The sequence below is a fragment of the Belonocnema kinseyi genome, chromosome 3 (assembly GCF_010883055.1).
Source record: "Belonocnema kinseyi isolate 2016_QV_RU_SX_M_011 chromosome 3, B_treatae_v1, whole genome shotgun sequence".
Classification (NCBI taxonomy): Eukaryota; Metazoa; Arthropoda; class Insecta; order Hymenoptera; family Cynipidae; genus Belonocnema; species Belonocnema kinseyi.
The window spans coordinates 110,777,141-110,799,270 of record NC_046659.1 but is presented as its reverse complement, the minus strand read 5'-3'; the positions used below and the strand labels follow the sequence as shown (position 1 = coordinate 110,799,270).

Here is a 22,130-nt window from a genome sequence, read left to right as displayed (position 1 = left end):
TTCCAAAACACTGGATTTTATACAACGCTACTTCATAGATATTTTCCCCGAAAGCAACTTATAGAGCGTGTTTGAAGATGATCTGTTCAAGCTTCACAAATAAACTATCGAAAGTACGCCTTCTTGAAAATACTGACCCTGATGAGGAATAATAGCGCATTTCAATATTAAACAAAGAATACTCGCAACCTGGTTATAGATTACATAATAAATATATTTTCTATTAGTTGTTCGGTATAATTTAAAGACTTGCTAATTATATTGTATTTTAGAGCGCACTACCAGAAAACTATTGTTAAATAATTTGTTTTAAGTATGGATATTATTATGTTCGACTTTTGACCTCACAAAACGAGTTAGAAAGATAAATATTATTTCCCAAATGGTGTCACATTTGTTTGCGTAATATAATTTAGAAAAAATCTGCTTCTATAATTTAATTTGATGAAATTAGAATGGTATTATTTACAAGTAAACAAAATTCTTCGAGTTTCAATTTTTCATGAGGGTAAGTATAGCTCTAATCTCAGAATAATGGAAGGAAACTGTATTTGAAGAGCCAATAAGAATTTTAGCTTCTCATTGTGGAGACAATAGCAATTCTAGCTTGAGAAATAATATAATATTTAGCGCTTTCATGTTTTATTCGTCAATATAAGTATGTATAGTTAAATACTAAACGTACTTGAATATTGTTCAAACAACAAAACTTGTATAATCGTTGGAAAAATAAAATATTGACCTTTCAGTTTTTATAATTTCGTATATATTTTTTTTCATTGCAATTTTATTTTGGACGAAAAATAATGAGTAATGATAAACTTTATAATTGCAGTGATTTTAATGCCTTTATAATTGTGCTAATTATTATTCAGTAATTTAGAATGAAACAAAACAAACTCCACGAATATCAAATGCTATTAATTATAATTTTAATTGCCTGTAAAAGAAATCCATTTACTGAACGCCGGTAATCTTATATTCTGTATGTTGACTTACAGGTCCATACGTAACTTCACGGTCGACGACAGGAAATTTACGTCCTGCAATTTTTTCTTTATGGCGGACGCAAGTTGAGAAGAAAAAAATATGTATTTTTACAGAATTCTGCTTATTTACTATGTGCCACACCGATCCAATAATTTCCATCGTCGCAGGATGTAAATTTACACCAACTTTTTTTACAGTGTATAAGAAGATAAAATAAAAACTTGTTTCAATGATGTTTTTCGAATTTTTCAATTAGTTAATAAATTAGTGGTTCTAATTAATATATTTTAAAATATATCTGTAATATAATTTTTCAGAACGCGTTAAATGCAACATATTAATTGATTTTCTCGAAACCTTTTCTTGGCTTCTTTCCTTTTCCTTTAAAAAAAAATTTTTTTTTAATCGCATACTAATGAAATTCACCTCTGTGACTGGTCAAAGAAATAATTTTGGTCGCACCATTACCCCTTTTCCAATGCCTTATGGGGGCAAGAAGGCACCCTTGATATGAGACTGGTCATAGAAATAAATTAAGGTCGCACCCCTAACGCTTCTCCAACACATTGTATGTGCGGGAAGATACCGCTGTGGTTGGTCACATGAATAATATTGGCCCCTAACTCTTGCCAATGTTTTGTGGCGAGGCTAAAATTAATTCGATGAGTCACAAATAATGTCTTATATATTTATGGTACATAATTCTTGTAATGTAGCCGATTAATGGATTGTTTACCTAGACTCTCGGCTTTAAGAATGATTTATTTTATAATAATTATAATTATAAATAATTATAATTATATAATCTTTATGGGTTTTTTCATACCACTTTTTGGAGAGAATTAGCATGATTTTGATGAGTTTTGACCTTGAAAATTATATTTTCAGGCCTTTGCATGACCGTATAAGTAATTTGCTTTTATTTGGTATTTTGTTCTTCGCGAAAAGCAGCCGGCAACCAACAATCTTGCCGGCGCCGGAAACTAACAATGTTGCCAGCGTTGGCAATGTAGAGTCCACCAAATCTTTTTTCTTAAATAAACAATATCTCAAGCTAGGTGACACAAGTAGTCTTATAGGAACTCTCTATTATCATAAGAGTGTTTACTATAAATCAGTTTAGATGTCACCCTACCATCTGTGGAAATAGAAATCAAAATTATGAATCAAGTTAACTCTTCAAATAACAGAAAAAAATTAACGTCATTTTTCGACAATTCGGAGAATATATTTTTTTAATTCTAATTGAACATTTTTTTTTATTTAGAACTTTAAAATTTTATTTTCTATCTTGTCAAAAAATGATGTCAATGATATTCTGTTATTTGAAGGGTTAAATTGATTGATAGTTTTGATTTCTATTTCAATAGCGGGCGGGCTGACATCTGTACTGCTTAATAGTAGCTACTTCGATGATAGTACAGAGTTTCTATAGAGGTCAAAGTTCCTGATAAATTTAAATTGCAGCAGAACCTCAATTATCCAGCCTTCGATTATCCGAGGCTCCGTGTTTTCCTAGGCATTATTGCAGCTAAGAAACCATTGAGCAGATTAAAACCGTGCTCTGTTATCGACTTCCTTGAGCCACGTTAGTTACAATGCTTTATACCATAAAGATAAATCCACATTCTTAAGTTGTTTACTTTTATTTGATAAATGTTTATATTTATTTTTCTATTTAAAATATATAAAAAATAGTTAACTCTTCCGAATTTTGTACTTCTTCCGTATTTTCCGAGTTTTTGCTTATCCGAGGTATCTTGTCCCCACATTACCTCGGACAATCGGGGTTCTACTGTAAATAAAAAAAAAAAAGATTTTATGTGAACTATTTTCGTATGCTGCATGCATAAGAGAAAATGATCTTTTTGACTTTTTTTAGAAGCGTTATCTCGAATAAAATAAAAACCTCAGTAAAAATAGTCTCAAGTAGATTTTTAGGTCATCTGATGGCGAGCAGTTTTTATGTGTAATGTTCACTTATTCAGCATATTATGGTCAGAAAATTCAATTTATAATTCGTTTGAAAACGCCATCGTGAGTAAAACAAAAACTACGTGGAAAAAAGCGGTTCCTAAGTTTAGAGAGATTGAATTAAATAACGAAATTTAATTACAATTAATAATACATTTTTATTTAAAGAAACGCTACAACTAGAGTTTTCGAGCGAGATATGTCAGAAGTAAATTTCAAGTACGGTGACTGTCGACGGATAAATACCGAACACGACGAACTCTTAAAATCAAGTAAAAAATAATCTTACAGTATTGCCGATCATTTATTAAAGGAAATCCAGAAATTAAACTAATTTTACTACGTCAAATCAAATGTAATCGTTTCATGATTCTTAGTGATAGCGAAGAAGCTAAACTTAGCAGGTGTCATGCGCTGACGTTCCAATGACCTTTTGTTCAACAACTTTTTTTTGTTCTTTATTTTTATTTAACATTCAAAACTTTTTAGTATGTTGTAAGGCATGTTATTAACTAACGGAAATAAATTATTTTTTATTTTTCATCTTTATCCGGCCAGTTTCTGGGCGATCTGATGACGCTATATTGAAAAACGGTCGCCATGATTTTTCAACTTTGCGTCATCTGAAACACAAAATTTAAAATTTTTCGTAAAGAGCACATAAATGGCTATAGCATGAACCTCAATTATGAAAAATATTAATTAATAAACAACTTGTGAAAGTTTTTGTGATTTTTAGTTTTTTTTCACTCTTTTTAAACATTAACAAGATCAAATTGTTGATAAACATTAATGAAGAATCAAAACCGAGGTGCATGCGATAGACAAGTCTTTTCTAAATATTTTCAAAAAAATTGGAATGAAATCGGCCCAGTAGATCGGCTGAAATTGTGGTGACGACCCCAAAAAAACGTGTTTCGAGATAAACGCGTTTGAAGTTTGAAGTACGAAAAATTTTGCGTTCCGACCGCTCGAGGCCTTTCGAATTCATTCATTTTTCGGCCACTTCTGGTACGCTCTGAGATCAAAAAGGGTTTCTACCTTATTTCTAAGGATACATAGGAACTGAAAAAGAAAAAAAATTCAATTTTTTGAAAATTTCAAACCTGGCTACCCCCTTAATCTGCTGTCCTTACAAGCTATACTGATATACTGATATATACTGATAATTATAACGTTATTTCTATAAGATTATGATACGTAATAAAGAAAAATAAAATGGATATAATATAGAACATATTTTTATGAAAGAAGTCGTAATTATTATACTGCTGTAAAACAAACAATAATTATTCTGGCCTATAACCTTTGTGAATGCCACAAATGAAGTCTTACTTTATAATTGTAATTAACTTAGAAACCTCGGTCGATTAACGACTTAAAATATAATTTGACTATATGAGCCAAACCTACCTTATTCAGCATGCTTATTTAATTTAATTAATTCAAGGAAGAAAATTTTCGGAGAGGCAGTAGACGCTATTTACCTTGCCGCGGTTGAACCGTAGGGAAGTAATTTTCCTGGAAACGATGTTCTTCTAATCTCGAGTATGATTTTGATGCGTTATGTTTAATACGAATTCAAATTTATGAAATTTAAATTAGACCAAAATCCAGACTAAAAATCCCATTTAACGTCCAATAATCAAATTGATTCAAAATCCTGTTAAACAAAACAAGAACCCAACGACCAAATTCAGACCACAACGAAGAAACAAAAAACAATAATCTTATTGTAATCTGACAGAAAGAACAAAAAATAAAATAAAATTTTCGGACAAAAATAAAAACGAGGAAAGAAAAATGAGAAGGCAGCCAACCACACCCCCTTCCTTCTCTTTTTCCTTCCTTTGTCTTTTTACTTTTATTATCATCAAATTACCATAAAATAAAAATAAAAAACATAAAGGAATAAATTTGCATTGCCAACGTTTCGGTACTCGTAGAGTACCCTTATGAAGGCAAGAAAAATTTAAGTGGTAGTAATTGACAGCACCCACGAACAGGTGCTCTCTCTTTGATACCTGAGAATGGAATGAGGATCAGTAGGCCAATCCTGCAAATGATCCTAGAGACAACACCACCCTTTTCAAAATTATCCAAAGAATCTTTACAAAAATTTATCACCGAATCCATTTGAAATGGAATGTGGAAAATAGTATGAATTAAAAAATTGTTTAACATTAGTTCAATTGTTTTAGAAATTTGACCAAAAAATGGAAGAACAAAAGTATTAAACGAACTATATTTCTTTAACTCTTTCTGATTATCTACAAGCAAATTATTAATCTCTTTGTTTTTTATTTGTCGAATTCTAATTGCAATATGTTTCTCAATTAACTTTTTTGGATAATGATTCAGAAAAAGGATATTCCTAACAATATTCAAATTTCTTGTGTTAAATGAATAATGGGACAAACCTAGAACTCTGTCAACTAAGTTTTTAATTACTGCAATTTTTTTTTGAAAGGGATGAGCAGAGAGAAAATTTAAAATTCTACCTGAATATGTACTTTTTCTGTGCCAATTGGTAATAATATTACTATTCCAACCCTTAATTACTTCTATGTCCAAAAAACTGATCATATAATCCTGTTCTATTTCATGAGTGAATTGAAGTTTTGGATGAAAACTGTTAAAAGTATCAATGACGATCTGCAACATTTCCAGAGGAACACATAATAAGGTATCGTCGACAAACCGAAAATAAAAAGGCAAAACAAAATCTAATTTCTCAAAAACAAAAAACTCTAAACCTTCCATCACTAGTTCTGCCAAAATCGGAGAAATGACTTAACATATGAAAGTACCAGACTTCTGTCTACAGAAAGATTCATTAAATTTAAAATAACTTGACTCCATAATAAAAAATATCCCTTCAATAAAATCTTTCTGACATAAACGACTACGTGTTTTTATATTAGTCAATCTATTTAAAATTGCCTTTTTAACTAATTCAAGGGGTATACTCGGAAACATTGCAATAACATCCAAAGAAAGTATTACATGGTCATCTGAAACCTTTTCTTGAATGATACTTTTTTGGAATTCCCAGCTATTTTTGACATTATATTTAAAACTTGTGATAGAGTCCTTGAGAATCAAATTAAAATTTTGTTCAAAAAATTTGGTAGGAGCATTATTAGTTCAAATAACTATTCTTAAGGTATAGCCATCTTTTTGAATCTTTCTCAACCCATAACATCTTGCAAGAAATGTGTCGTCAGTATTAATATCAGTCCATCTTATATACTTTCCCAGAAGTCCTTTCTTTCTCCAATTGTCAAGCATCTTAAAAGTGTCCCTTTCTAATTGTCTTAACGAAATTTTTATGTAATAATTCAAAATGATCATTATCAGCGGTCGTGGTGGGGAAAGAGCTCGACCGAGAGTTAGAAGAAGTAGCAAGGTAAATAGCGGCAAAGTAAGTAGCGTCTAATTTTTCGGTAATTGTTCTCGTTATTCATATATTATAAGGGAATCATGATAAAATCTACAGTAACTGAAAAAGGCAATAAAAACACAACAAAACTAGAAGATAGGGAAATATATTAGCCTCGATGAAGGCAAGCTTAGCTCACAGAAAATGCATTGGTACCCGTCAGTCGTTCAACATCTGCGTACACCCTCTTAAAGAGAAAACAAAAACTGAACCCTTGAGTACGCCAGTACATTGCAAAGTGATAGCAGTGGAGAGGCGAGGTTTGTAGAATTAAAAATTGAGGGAAACGAATCGATTCTTCTCATGAATGTCCATACGGAGGTGCAGATGGAGTTAAATAATGAGCTAGATTTTTCTTTGCATCTGGAACTGCATGTGCATCTGGAGCTGCATGTGTAGCTGGAGTTTCCCAAACGAAAAGTTGAAGATTGCGCATGTGATCAACGTACCCAAAAGGATGGCCACCATCTGCTATGAAATCCTCTGCTTTAGGTTTGAATTCTGATCCGCTGAAATACTTACCTGTTAAAAATATGAGAAAAAAGTATTAATTAATGTAAGAATTAAAAAAACATTAAATATGTTTTAAGGGTTTTAAGGGTGCTTGACTGTAATGCAGCTAATTTTTTATTTAAATTAAATTTTTGTTGCGTTTTTTTAATATGTACAATTCTTTATTATTCAAAAAATTATTTTTACTCCATATTTATTTAAATTTAAACAAAATTAACAGGTGCCTTCATAGTTCAAGCATCTGCTAGTTTTTAATCGTTTGAAATAGGTGAAGTGTCTAACATAAACATCAAAACAGCAAAAATGCTGAAAAAATTATGAAAAAATAAAACCTTTCATTTTTTGTAGGTAGCAAAGCTAAAAATTTAACGATTCATTCAAACAAATTAGGCGAGAGTCTGGAAATAAATATTTAAAAAAATTTATTACCAAATTATTCAAAGAAAACAAAAATTTTAAGTATTTAGAGATTTCACACACGTTATTATAACTTTTTATTTTTTGTTGTAGGGTCTTCGTTTTTGGTAGAAAATACAACGATTTTACTTAAAATGTAATGTACCATGTATATTTTGATAGCTGGCTGTTGGTCTATTTTAGCAGAAATTTATTTTCCTCTGTCGGAAGTTCATCGTTATGCTGAAAAATTTATGTATTTTTTTAGAATTCGCCCTCTTCAGTAACAGATTGGAACTTTGTCTTTTTGAATAGAAACTTTATCTTTTTTATAGAAAATTTATGTTTTCCGGTAGAAAAATCGTGTATTTTTCTGAAAACTTTAACAGCTTCGCAGAAACTTGAACTATTTGGTAAAAAATTGATCTTCTTTGCATAAGATTGGTTTTTTGAATTTCTGAGTAATTTTTAAATAAAAATTTAAATATTCCATTTTAGGGTAAAGCTTGGGTTAAAGCCTTGTTAAAGAATTATACCTTTTTGTTAAAAATGTATCTATTTTTTAAAAAAATGTACTTTGTTAGAAAATTAATCTTCTTGTTTCAAAATGTCAGCTTTTGTTAATAAAATGACCTTTTTATAGAAAGCATGTGTGCTTTTGTCAAAAATGAACTTTATTTTTGAAAACTCTTACTCCGAGTAGAAAATTCAACTGTTTTGTGTAAAATTCTTTCTTTTGGGTTGAAAAGTCAAAAATTGGTAAGGAATTGCACTATTTGCCAAAAAATTCAATTTTTTAGTGCGACTTTGGTTTTTAAATTTGAATTTCATTTTTTAACTACAATTTGAAATATTTCATTTTAGGTGAACAATTGAATTTTTTTTATTTTATAAATTTAGCTATTTCATTGCTAAATTTTCATATGTTTATATTTTTAGTTCAAGAGTTGTTTTTTTGTGAATTTATCTGCGTAAATAAAAATGTATGCATATTTTGTTGAGAGGTCGTGTTTTTGGTTGAAAATTATTCTTCTAGGTTCAAAATTTATCTTTTTGTTTAAAAAAATTTGGTAGAAATAATGTGCTTTCTTAAAAATTCGTCTTTTTGAGAAAAAATATTGTTGTCCTTTCAAAATATATATTCGTGGGTAGAAAATTCGTCTTTGTAGCTTATAAATTGAGCAATTTGGTAGAATATTTCACTATATTCACTATATTCACTATATTTTTATAATGTTATCTTCATAATTGACAATGTAAAAATTTTGTTCTAAATTCCAGTATTCCTTTATATTTTTTTTTGTTTTAAAATTATTCTTAGTGTTTACCAATTCACCTTTTTTATAGAAACCTCTTTTGCTTGTATTGAAAATTAATATTTTTGTTAAAAACTAATTTTGTTTACAATTCTAGAAAAAAATTTATGTTATTTATGCACGGGTCCTAGCTGAAAAGGAAAAACGGCTTTGCTTCATTCATTCAGCGAAAACTGTTTTATGACATACCACATCTGTGAGTCCACGGAAAAGTCACTTGATAAGCTAAGAAGGTTCAAGACGCAACTTTCTAATATTTAAAAAAAAATTATTTGTTACTTATTTAAAGCATGAATTTTACCCTTCGGTGTTTTAAACTTTCTTCCAGTGTGTGTCGCCACTTTTATTCCTACTCCATTCCCATTGTTACGGTAAATATCAAGATTTGCAGTAAGCATGCTCACGATTAGTTGGTGTTCTGAAAGAAAAATATAGTTATTAACTTATTTGCATATAAAAAATTCATAAGCTTAGAGCTACTCGTATAGGCAAGGCAAAAAATGACTGGTGTTACCGAATTTAAAACATTAAAAGCAAAAAATTAAATTTTAAAATGAACGACAGAAGCTACACAAAAAAAGTTATTCACCCAAGAAAAACTACAAATGTTCAAAATTTAAAATATATTTAAAAAATGAACTCATTGAAAAAGTAAGCAAGCTATAATAACATTTTATTTAACCAAATTTTTTGCCCTAATCATATTCACAAATTTTTCTGTCTTCCTCACACTAGCATGAGTATTTTTAGCTTAAATCGTAAAAAATATAATTGAATAAAAAAGTTAATGCTTTCACGACGATTCATATTGATAACAGGAGATATTTCGGGTTTCACTTGAGTAAAAAACTACGAATTTTGCCAAATTTGGGCAAAATTCGTATTTTTGTACACGAGTGAAACTCGAAATATCTCTTGTTATCAATATCATTAAAAATAAAGAAACTAAATTTTTGAAAAGAGGTTTTTTAAACTTGATTTAAAACCTAAAAAACACCACTTTTTCGTGTTAATATTCAAAGTAATAAAAAAAAAAATAATTTATTTATATGACTTTCTTCCATGCAAAGAACCATGTCTAGATACCATGTCTAGATATTTAAATAATTCAAAGAAATAAACAAAAATTAACATTTTATTGTCTTAACCCAAGTAAATTTTTTGCAAAATCGAAAAATAAAATATTGATCTTAGATACAATCGAAAATTCTATTGTGCGTTAAAATCATGCAAGATACAACCAAAAATGAAAAGACGAAAATTATCTAACGAAAAAATATTTACAAATTAGTTTTGAATTACATTTTTATAGGACACGTAGTTTTTGTTTTTATACGTAACAAACAACACTAAAAATATTTTCGAAAAGGAATTTTTTGACAAATGACAGAAGCTACGAACAAAATAATTATACAAAAGTAACAAGTGGATAAAAGATAAAAAAATTCAGAATAAAATAGAACTATCTAGCATTAGTGAATGAGAGTAAATTTATAAACAATTATAATCCGTCTAAGAAATTATTTTTATGAATTTAATGAATTATTAGATCACTCCAAGTGAAAAGTAGACACATGGTAGAAAATTTCAGAAGAACCGAAACTTCCTACTATTATTCAAAAAAAAATATTAATAAAAGAAATAATAAATTGTTTACACATGTACTGTTATCAAATTTAATTAACTGTTTATCTTACGGGGCTTTTACTATATCCAGATAAAATTTTTTGAAAAAAATGGATTAATATTTTTGCGGATTTGAAAGATTTTTTGAGCGATATGCATGAAAATCTGGTAAAAAATTTCTGGACCACCCTCATTTGTCCTCAATGCATCTGGGCCATCAAATTAAAAAACAGAGCTATTTCAGTCAGAATTCCCAGATTTTTGGTCTAGATTCTATTTTCTTTTTCAAATTATCGGACTCACCCTCTGTTAAAGTATTAGCGATCTTATGAACCTTTTCACCATATTGAAAAGAATAAAGTTTTTTCTCTTCATTGTACGCTGGTGTACAACCTTCCAGGTTGTGTTGCAAGCGCACCAGCTTATGTTTATTCACATTTTGAGCAGCAAGACTTGATGATGCCTGCGGAAGGGAAGGTAACGGCGCATATGCTGTTGGAACTTTCAACGGCGAGTTGTCCACCGGTGGGTACATGGACATTGATACTGAAAGCACAAATATATTCAATTTTTTTACCAACGAATCATTTTAACGAACAGAAAGTACATGCGGCATAGAATTAGTCGCGGAACGAAAGTTAGACCATGGACCTATAAATTAACCGTCAAGGTTGAGTTCGAATGCTGTGGATGTTAACGAGCTGGCCTTAAGCCTGGTCTACAATCGTCGCAAACAGCCCGTTGCGGCACAGCTAGCAAGCGCCGCGCTGCAACCGTCTCGCGTGATCTCGCGTCGAATGTCAGAGGACCAATCAGAGCGTTTCATCACATAACCTCGTACAACCACACGTTTGTGGCATCGTCGACACTGAGTTCGAGTGATTTTGTTTTAAATTTGTCTGGATTTTTTGTTGGTTTGGTGTGTTATGTGACAAACATTTAAAATCATTTAAAATTAAAGAAGAAAACTGAAAAATAGCATATTGCGAGTCAGAAGGATCTATTTTAGAAGCGAAAAATATTTGACTATCAAAGTACGACGAGAAAACAGTTTATTTAATAGTAAGCTCTGATTGGCTGCCGCAACAGTGCCACTCGCGACTACTCCAGACGGCTATTCTTTGCGTTACGATGCCGCATCGCATCGCTGAGTCTTGCAGCGATTGTAGATCAGACTTTACAGCGGGATTCCTGCGAATCTGGCCTTATGACCAAAGCCGAATGTTTGAAAATCTTATGCGAAGACTACAAACGCTATATTAGCACAGCTTCATCGTCTACCGCATAAGTTTTTCGTAAGCAGTGGCAGCACGACTAAAATTATTATTTAAACATTCGAATTCCCAAACAAACTTATCAACTTTTGATAAAAAAAGAATACATTTATAAACAAAAAGATGAACTTTCGACCAAATAGTTGAACTTGGAACCAAGAGGATTAATTTCCACAAAATAGATAGATTTTCAACTAAATAATGGAATGTTCAAGTTACAAAATATTTATTTTTTACCAAAAACAGAATAATTTAGTATCAAATTAAAAAATTAATTTTTAACAAATAAAAACGGTCCCCCATCTAAAAATTAAAAAAATCTTTTTATCTGTCACGCACATACATACATTACTTCATAATACATAATTCCATACATAAATAATTACGTTCGATCATTTATGAATGAATACGTGATACATATTCTATTTTCATGTAAAACAAAACGTTCCCACAACGTAATTTTTTTAGACTTTCTATGTGAAATTCCATGGATGAAATCTTACTGATTGGTTCAGTAATATTATAATAAATATTAATGTAATAGCGTTATGGAAATGTGTTTTTTCTGAGCAAATAGAAAATTTATAATATATTTATTCATAAATGAGCATATGTAATTATGTATTAATGTATGTACTATATAGCTAGTGTTGTTTCTCTGGCAGAGGCGTAAAAGGTTAGAAGGGTTTGGTGTGCTCGGCGATTTTCTCCTTTCGAAAAAATGGAGCAAAGAGTTTGCATTAAATTTTGTGTGAAAAATGGAATCCAGTGCTCTAAAACTCTTGAAATGTTGACAGTTGCATACGGTGAATTAACTCTGAGTAAGAAAAATGTGTATAAGTGGTACAAGCTGTTCCAAGAAGGCCGAGAGGATGTCGCAGACGAACCTCGCCTTGGACGTTCTAGCACGTCAACAACAGATGAAACCGTTCAGACAGTGGAAGAAATGGTGTTGAAAAATCGCCGAATTACCATCAAAGAAGTAGCTGAAGATGTTGGCATATCGGTTGGCTCATGCCATGCTACCTTTTCGGACGTTTTGGGCATGAGACGTGTGTCAGCGAAATTTGTTCCAAAACTGCTTAATTTTGATCAAAAGATCCATCGCATGACCATCGCTCAGGAGATGTTGAATGAAGTCAATAATGATCCTGATTTTCTTAAAAGGGTTATAACTGGGCATAAATCGTGGATATAGGGTTATAACGTCGAAACTAAAGACCAATTGTCTCAGTGGAAGCATCCTGAGTCTCCAAGACCGAAAAAAGCACGTCAATTTCAGTGAAATGTGAAGGTTGTGCTCACTGTCTTCTTTGATTACCATGGCGTAGTGCATCAGGAATTCTTACCACAAGGTCGTACGGTCAATAAGGTACCTTCAAGTTATGCGCCGTTTGCGAGAGGCGATACGCAAAAAACGTCCGGATCTTTGGAAAAACTATTCGTGGCTTTTGCATCCCGATAATGCACCTGCTTATTCATCGTTGCTTGTGAAAGATTTTCTGACCAAAAACAGCACCACAGTCATGCATCAGCCTCCATATTCACAGGATTTGGCCCCCAGTGACTTTTTTCTTTTCCCAAAACTGAAGAGACCCATGAAAGGACATCGATTTTCAACGATTGAGGAGATAAAAACTGCATCGCTGAAAGAACTCAAGGCTATACCACAAAATGATTATCAGAAGTGCATCGATGATTGGAAAAAGCGTTGGCACAAGTGTGTTATATCTGAGGGGGATGACTTTGAAGGGGACAACATAAATATTGAGGAATAAATGAATATTTTTTGAAAAAACCATAAAGTCACCTTATTTTTTGAATACTCCTCGTACATTGTATCGGACAATCAGGTCCTTGTAAAATTGATTGTTTATGGTAAATATGCAGGAATGCTGCAGCAGGAAATCGACCAAATTTTGAATTGTCCATAATTTTGCGCTCAAATTAAAATTTTCACAAAACTCTAGCTGAAGAAACTAGAAAACCCTCACGAGTGTGCGTCTAGACTGCTACTATACCCTGTTCAATGAGAGAACGAATTCGGCCGCGCTGTTTTTTTCTTAAGGGAGGCTTCGACAAATATTTTTCTTCGGTGTACAGCACTTCGATGTTAAAGGGAAACACAATTTTTTCAAAAAGACTTACCCAAGTGCTCTCTAGAATTTTTTTATAACCTTTATTAGGGCGACTACTCAACCCTTGCATGCGGAGTTCATACGCCTACATTTCCCTTTCTTTGACAAGCTGTGTGCACAGAACCAAATTTCGTCTTTTCGGAATTTCGTTCTTTTGATCAACAGAGTATAGAAGCAGTCGCGACGTCCAGCTTGTTTGTCTCACACCTTTCCTAATTAGCTTTATTTACAGTATAAATATATAATGAAGTATTTTCTCTTTTTTTGGATAAATAAATAAGCAAATTAGTATATTTTTGCTACTTTATTGAATAAAATTTGAACGTGATACAAATTTCGGTAAACACATCGTATACGAATCTTTCTGATTAGAAAATTGGACTAGCCTCACAAAAATCTTTAGCTAATCGATTCTGAAGACAATATAGAAGAGAAGGAAGTTTGTAGGCACTGCAAATTAAAAAAAAAATGTTCTTCCAGTCTTCCTATTCTTTCTTACTTTAGCAACTCCGCGAAACTGACACTTTTGACTTTGATGACTCAAGACACAGAGTTCGCAGTTGAAAAGCAATAGTTTAAACGGTTACATAGCAACAAGATGGGGGATAGCAAGAGCCATACTGTCCAAATCTAAAGGTTTATAAGTACACATGAAATTAACGAAAAATGCGGTCCGCAGGCCCGACACGCGGAGTCCTAAAGGTTAGTGTGACGGACCAGAAACCTGCCGGGTCTGGAAATGCGTAAGTAAGAGACATGACGCACATTACACATTCTCTCCCCACTTCCTCGAAAACGGAACCGATTCATTGACCTATAAAGACAGATTTCAGTTTAGAAGCTTAAAAGTGTAGTGCTGTTTGTATTCTAGCCAATCCGAGTCGTCCCAGCCCCCCTTAGGAAAAAGTGGAGTTTAATTTACTCTTCCCGATGTATCAGGTCAACCCGCTCGCCTAATAAGGGACTTTGTGCCTCGTCCCGCTAATTTATAGGTCAATGGGTTAGACACCTTAACTGTTTCTCCTCGCGGCCGTAACATAACCCGTTGTGCCCTGTAGTCTTGCGGAAATCCATATTACGTCGCACCAAAAGACCAACGCTTAGAAACTGACACAAATGTGACTTTCAACTACCTACGGCAGCAGTCTGCCTGTAAAATATGATTTTTTGTGTATTCACAAAATCAGAAATATTATTATCTCCACAACAAATCAATTTTTTTCTCAATGAAATTTCTGACATTGTAGTAATTTATCTAAATGAAAGCAAATCAAAATACAGAAGGACCTGTCGCGTCGGGATTCGTCGCATCGATATCCTCGGAGGGATGTAGTCCCCACTCGTAAACTTCTCCACTGACCGTGATAGGGAGGCGCACGCGCGTAAAAACGCAGCAGCTGAAATGTTAGGGTCTTGTACATTTTAAGATACGTCACTACCAAGAGGTGTAGCTTCCTTTGTTTCTGCGACCTGTCTGATCGAAAGTGGACACTCGGTCCGTCCCGATCCGACGATCTCTAGGATTTGCTGTTTAGAATTCTCAAATTGTATAAGTTAAATTTTTAGTTGAAAATATTACTTCCACAAAAAAGTAACTTTCAAAAAAAAAAAAATTACTTAAAAAAATTAAATTTTTAAACAAAGTGATTAAACTTTAAAATAAAATTATTTGAATTAAGAGTTAAATTTTTAACCAGAAATATGAATTTTTAACTGAAATTATTAATCTTTCACTAGAATAATTGAATTTTTGACCATAAAGATCAATATCTACCAAAAGAAAAATTCCATTTAAGAAATATACTTTTTAACTAGAAATTGAATACAAAAATGTTTAGCTAAAAAATAAAAGTTCTTCCAGAGATAAATTTTTTAACTAAAATTAAGGAGCATGCAACTGTCATAACTTTCATTATATTTTCAACCAAATAATTTGATTTCAAACCTCAAAGATAAATTTGCAATCAAAATAATGGATATTTACCTGGAATAGTTGATTTTTCGACCAAAAAGAAGAATATTTGGACAAAAAGATTAACTTTCAAAGAAAAAGATAAATATCTGCCAAAAAATGAATTTTTAAAATAAAATACATGAATTTTCAACAAAATAGTTAAATTGCGAATTGAAAAAGATTAATTTGTATACAAATCGTTTAACTTTAAACTATCAATGAAAAATGTCAACCAAAAATAAAAAAAAAAGAATAAATTTTCATTCAAAAAAATTAATTTTGAACCAAAATTATAAGTTTCTTACGACAATGATGAATCTTAATCTGGCATACTTAAATTTTATACCAAAAAGACAAATTTTTAACAACAAAAAGAAAACAGACGAGTGTTTCACACAGTGAAGATGAATTTTAAATTAAAGCAATAAATCTTTAAAAAAAAATTATTTTTCACAAAAGAGTTTAACTTCTAACCAGTTAGTTGAATTTTAAACTAAAACAGAAGAATTCTTAACGAACAATGTACAAAATTTCTATTAAAATTTATAAATATTTCTCCTTTGAAATAATACTTATACTCTAAAAACTGCTTGGACTGCTTTCTCTACCTACCATTTAGAAAAGTGAACTTTCAAATTTTAGTAAGGGAATAAAACGTGATAAATCTTTTTTTTTTAATTGACAAAATGATTGATTCTGTATGTTTGGAATATCATCAATTCGACTATCAAACTTAGGCCAGGGAAAAATTGTCACAGGGCAACAAAATTGCAAAAGAGTTTTTTCATCATGGAAAAAATTTAAATTCTTTCTCTCATATTTAAAAAGTTTTAATATCTAACTCAAGGAACGCGACATTCTTAAAATAGTATGTCAAGCTTTCTTTTTAAAAAATAAAAAGCAAGCGGTCATTTCTCAATTTTTTACGGTGAAATTTCACGTCATCTTTAGTTTTCAATTTTCAACCTGAATAGATAATTTTGTAAGAAAAATATTTATATTTTGACTCAAAAAGATGAAATTTATGTTTAGAAAAGAATTTTGAATTCAAAAAGACGACATTTCAACAAATAAACATTTTTCGCTCAAGAGATTAATAAAAGTTTATCTAAATTTTAGAGATTTGAAGTCGAGAGACGAATTTTTCGTACAAAAATTAGATTTGTAAACGAAAATACAACTTCAGAAAAAAAAATTAATTTTTTCAGCCCAGTAAAATTTCTTTTACCAGAAAAGAAGAATTTTTAACTAAAAAAGAAAAATCTTAAAAAAATTTAAAAAGTTACATTTCCATTAAAAAATTAATTTAAAAAAAGGTTTTTTGACTAAACCAGTAAATTTTTAATTAAATACAAAAGTCTTGAAAAAAATCGAACAAGGCAGTTCAATTTTTACCCAAGTAGTTGAATTATTAATTATAAAAAATTATTTTCGAACCAAATAGTTAAAATTTGTAATTAGAGAGATGAATTTTCATGTAACTATATACATCTTTAAAAAAATTATTCCTTAACAAAGTGATTCCAGGAAAACGTAGAATATTCAACCAAAAAATATGACTTCTCAACAACATACTGTGACTTCCAAATAAAGAGTTGAATTTTTATCCAATAAAGTTTTAATTTCTCTTTAAACAGAAGATATTTTATCAACAAAAAAAAACAATTAACAAAATAAGTTGAATTTTCACCCAGAAAATATTTTGCTTCTCTTTTCAAAATTAACATATCAAATATAAACAAAAAGTCAATTTTCTACAAAATAGTAAAATTTTTCAACAAAATAGCAGAATTTTAAACCAAATACTTCCAGTTTAACCAAGAAAGATGCGATTTCTACTAAAAGAGGTGAATTTTAAAGTCAAAAAGACAACCTTTTAAAAAAGAGTTTCAATTTTTAGCGGTACAGTTGCAATTTTTTCAAGATAGATAAAATCTCTTTTAAAACATATTTTAACCAAAAAGTATGACTCTTGACTGAGATTGTTGAACTTTAAATCGAACAGTTGCATTTTTGTCCAAAAAATTAGAAATTCTACTGAAACAAGTGAATTTTTAAATCAAAAAGACAAAATTTCTAAAAAAGAGTTGAATTTTCATTCAAAAATATTTCAATTGTCTTCTGAAGACCAAAATACAGATTTTAAACAAAAAATGAATTCTGTAGGAAATAGTTGAATTTCAAACAAAAAAGTTAAATTTTCATAAAAAGAATTCAAATTTTCTACTACAAAATATGAACTTTCAAACCAAAAAGACAAATTTTTAGAAAAAATAGTTTTCATCCAAATATGATTTTCGTTGACTCATCAGCAGAAGAAAATCAATTTTTAACAAAATGTTACTGTTCTGCGAAAGGGGCAGAATTTCGAATACAAAAAGATGTATTTGTTAACAAAGCGGTTAAATTTACAGCAAGAACAGATGTCTTTTTACAAAAATTGTTCAATTTTCCGCCAAATAATAAAATTTATAACTAAAAAGACAATCTTCAGAAAAAAGTTTTTGCGAATTTGTAAAAATTACGTACATGACGTAGTCGTAAGTCGACCCTCACATTATCTTTTATTTTCCTTAACAGTTCCGTGGCAAATCTGAAAGAGAGCGGTCTCATGTATACTCGGTTGGAGAAAAAGCAAAATAGAAAATTTTCAATTTGGTATAAATGCACATTCTTAAAATTGTGCTTCGATATGCAGTTACTGGGAAATCCGGAAACGTACTTAAAGATAAGTAATTCATAGCAATTCATTATAATGTCACGATAAAAGAAAGAAAACAAAGGAAATTTAAACCTACAAACTAAAAATAACGCCGAGATTTTGAACCTGGGGGGGGGCTCGTTTTTTATTGTAAATTCGAAGATATAGTCCTAAAATAAACACACAAGAAAAGATGTGTATGTGTACGTATGTATATATATGTGTATATATATATATATATATATATATATATATCTATATAAGTCTTTGGTGACGGTCTGAGAAGACGGCCGGATACTAACTTCCATATATAAAAACGCTGCTGAAGGCTGGTGACCTTCTCAGCATGAAAACAAAAACACAAACCCAAGACGACTCTCTCGGTTCCAGTTCTACTTCTCCCCCTCTCCCAACCCTCCCTTATTAACTGAAGTTTTTTGGTGGGACTGACGCTAGAACTACAATCTCTACCATATGACGATTTGATACTTAACTTTGACATCATTTCAACTCAGAAAATAAACTTATTGCATAAAGGTTCTAGCTGGGCGTATAATCTAAACAATGAATAATACAAACTACAAAATAGCCTCGGAAAGGACTGGAATTTTTAATGACAAAAGGCATGCACACGGAAAATCAAAAGATCATGTTTCAGGCGACTAATGGAGACTGGGTGTTTGGAATGCTAGAGAAGTAAATGATCTCAAGGTAAAAGATTTGCGTGAAACTATGGACGTGAAGAAACTAGATATTTTATGTGTGCCCGAAATAAAGAAAAAGGGATGCGAAACTAAAGACATAAAAAACGGCGTGTTGAAAGGCGGATTTGAAATATGGTCAGGAAGAGACTTTGAATCACATGGTAAACAAGGAGTAGGTCTCATTTTGAATGAAAGAGCAAAGCAGCATCTCGAAGACCATGGCTTCGTGCCTCCCAGACTGCTGTGGGCTAGAATGAAAGTAGGAATCAGAAGACTATTTATTATAGCATGCTACGCGCCGGTTGATAGTGATCCTAGAGAAGTAAAAGACGCCTTCTGGGACCCTATAAATGACACAATAAACATCTCCGAACATGGGGAAAGAATAATTCTACTAGGAGACATGAACGGTTGGGTGGGCATCCAAAATCAGGATACAGAAAGAGTATTAGGTAATTTTGGGGATCCAAGAACAAACTATAACGGAGATAAACTATGTTTATGCTTAGAAAGGGGTCTGTTTATTACAAATACTTGGTTTCGGCATAAAATGATCCACATGTACACCTGGTCTAAAGGAAATAGCCACAGTATAATTGAGTTTGTTGTTGCGTATGAAAGACTTAGAGAGTTAGTCAAAGATACAAGGGTCATGAGGGGTCCTGAATGCAATACTGATCATTACCTTCTGATCTCAAAAATTAACTTAGGTCGGGGTTGGAGAAAAACGAGACCCAAGAAAGCAAAACAAACGCGAATCAAAATTGAGAACCTACAGAAACCGGATGTGCGAACAGATTTCCAAAATAAGATAATCGAAAGCATAGATAAGGCAACATGGATGGACTGTATAAAAAACAACGATTTAGAGGGCGCCTGGACAATGTTACGGGATATCCTTGTTAGATGCACGATCGAAGTATGTGGTACCGCCTTTGTAGGAAGAATGTCTGGTGATGCGGGGTGGAATGATGAAATTCAGGCTGCCCAAAAAGCAAAAAGAGAAGCGTACAAGAGAACTTTGAACATCGCAGGTCTTAGCAATGAGGAAAGAAGTAGACGTAGAAATGATTATAGACGCGAAAACAGGATACCTAAACGATTAGTTAAAGAAAGTAAAGATACAATTAGAGTAGAAGAAGAGATAAAAATACAAAACGACTTTCAATGAAACAGGTAACTACTTTATAAAAAAATGAAAGAAAAAAAAGTACAGAAATTTTCAACATGAGAAATAGTAGGGGGGAAATGGTATATGATGCAGATGGAATACTAGAGGCTTTCAGAGACTATTTTAGGAGACAATTCGGAGATGAAGCTATAGGACACCACAACTGCGATGTTGAACACGATGCGTTGGAAAACTCAATTGAAAAAGTCTGTGTAACTGAGGTTAGGGATATAATTGAGAACTTGATAAACGGTAAGGCTGCCGCGGTAGACGGAATTTTATAAATTCAATAATTCTGTTAATTTTTGGTTTTATGATAAAAGTCATTAGGATAAATTGTTTGACTGTTTTTCATTCGTTTTGTTCAAAAATTAACAACTTCAATGTTACAAAATTATTTCCGGAAGACATGATAATTTTAAAATTAGTTTTTTTTTTTAATACTGAATCAAGAAGTTGAAAAAGGAAGTCGGATTTTGGATTTAAATAATGCAAGAAAATACTAAAGATTTGTAGTTTTGCACCTGTTTTTAAAAACGTCATCTCCCACTGTTTTTCAAAAATATTCAATATAAAATTTGGTTGAAAATTCGTGTTTTCGAGTTAAATTAAAATGTTTTTTAGTTTTAATTAAATATTTACAGGTATAAACTGAAAATATTTTATATTTGGTTGAAAATGAATCTTTTTCAGTTGAAAGAAAATTTCATTTTCACTTTGTTTAAGATTCATTGCTTTATTTAAAAATTCATTTTTTTGACTAAAAAGTTCAATATTTGGTTGCCAGTGAATTTTTTGTTTGGAAAAGAATTTTGTCGTTGAAAATGTGACTTTTTAATTTTTGATTTGAAAATTTATATTTTTATTCAAAAAATGAATTTGAATCAAAATTCAACTATTTGGTTGTATATTCACGTAATTTGTTGAAAAAGTTTTTTTTTTTATAGAAGTTAACGATTCTTCATTTTCGGTAGAAAATTCAACTGCTTATTTTAAAGTTCAATTATTTTGGTACAAATATAGTTTTTTGTTGAAAATTCATTCATTTCGGCCCAATTTCCTCTCTATGTTTAGAAATTCAAACGTTTTGCTGAGAAGTAATTTTCTTTGTCGTTCGAGAATTAAAATAAGAAAAAGTTCTTTGATCAAGAACATTTTTATTTCTTTTTTAAAAACCTTTCATCGTTTGTTTAAATAATTATTTTTCAAACTTCATCATGTGCAAAATTTTCTTTAAAAATCATTTTTGTCACCTCTGAACAAGACAAAAGGTTTTTGCTACTAGCTGTTTGAAGAAAATATTTATGTTTTGCAATTTACAGCTCTACAAATAATTACGAAATCTTCCGATCGTACAAATACTGCTCTCCGTCAACTGTTCAATATTATTTATTTTTCATAAAGTTTGTTGCTGTATTTTTGATAACAATGGATATAAATACGTTAAATGGTCAAACATTTTGAGAATCGAAAAACGTAATTCTGTTTTTTCTTATTATTTCTTCTTATAATTTTTATTTTTCACCTTTTTTTTATTGAAAATTTCTAAAAATTCTTATATACATTCATAATTAAGTTTAAAGATTTTTACCAAGCATTAAGAGGTTTTTTAACAATTGATTTATAAAATATCCGGACTATTTTCCAGATAATTTACTTTTTGTTTAAAATTTTATGCTTTAATGTTGAAAAGTTTATCTGAAATATTTCTGAGATGAAAATTAACATTTTTTTCAATTTTCTCATTTTTATTTAAAAATTCATCTATTTGAGTAAAAACGTAATTTATTTTGGATAAGAATGCAACTGTTTTATTAAAAATTAATCACCTTTGCCTAAAAATTTAAGTATTTTGTTTGCAAATTTGATTTAAAGATCTCTATTCTTAGTTGAAAATGTATGTCTTTGGTTGAAAGTTTTACTATTTTTTA

General features: G+C 30.8%; 1 protein-coding gene across 1 annotated transcript in view; it reads right to left on the bottom strand.

The window, feature by feature from the left end:
• Nucleotides 1-6,707: 6,707 nt before the first annotated feature.
• Nucleotides 6,708-22,130, bottom strand: part of LOC117169991 — a 35,858-nt gene continuing 20,435 nt past the window's right edge. The window contains exons 2-4 of the mRNA XM_033356505.1: nt 10,561-10,803; nt 8,933-9,049; nt 6,708-6,928 (exon numbers count right to left, since the gene is read on the bottom strand). Coding sequence (XP_033212396.1) covers nt 6,708-6,928; nt 8,933-9,049; nt 10,561-10,803 — 581 coding nt within the window. The remainder of the gene's footprint in view (nt 6,929-8,932; nt 9,050-10,560; nt 10,804-22,130) is intronic.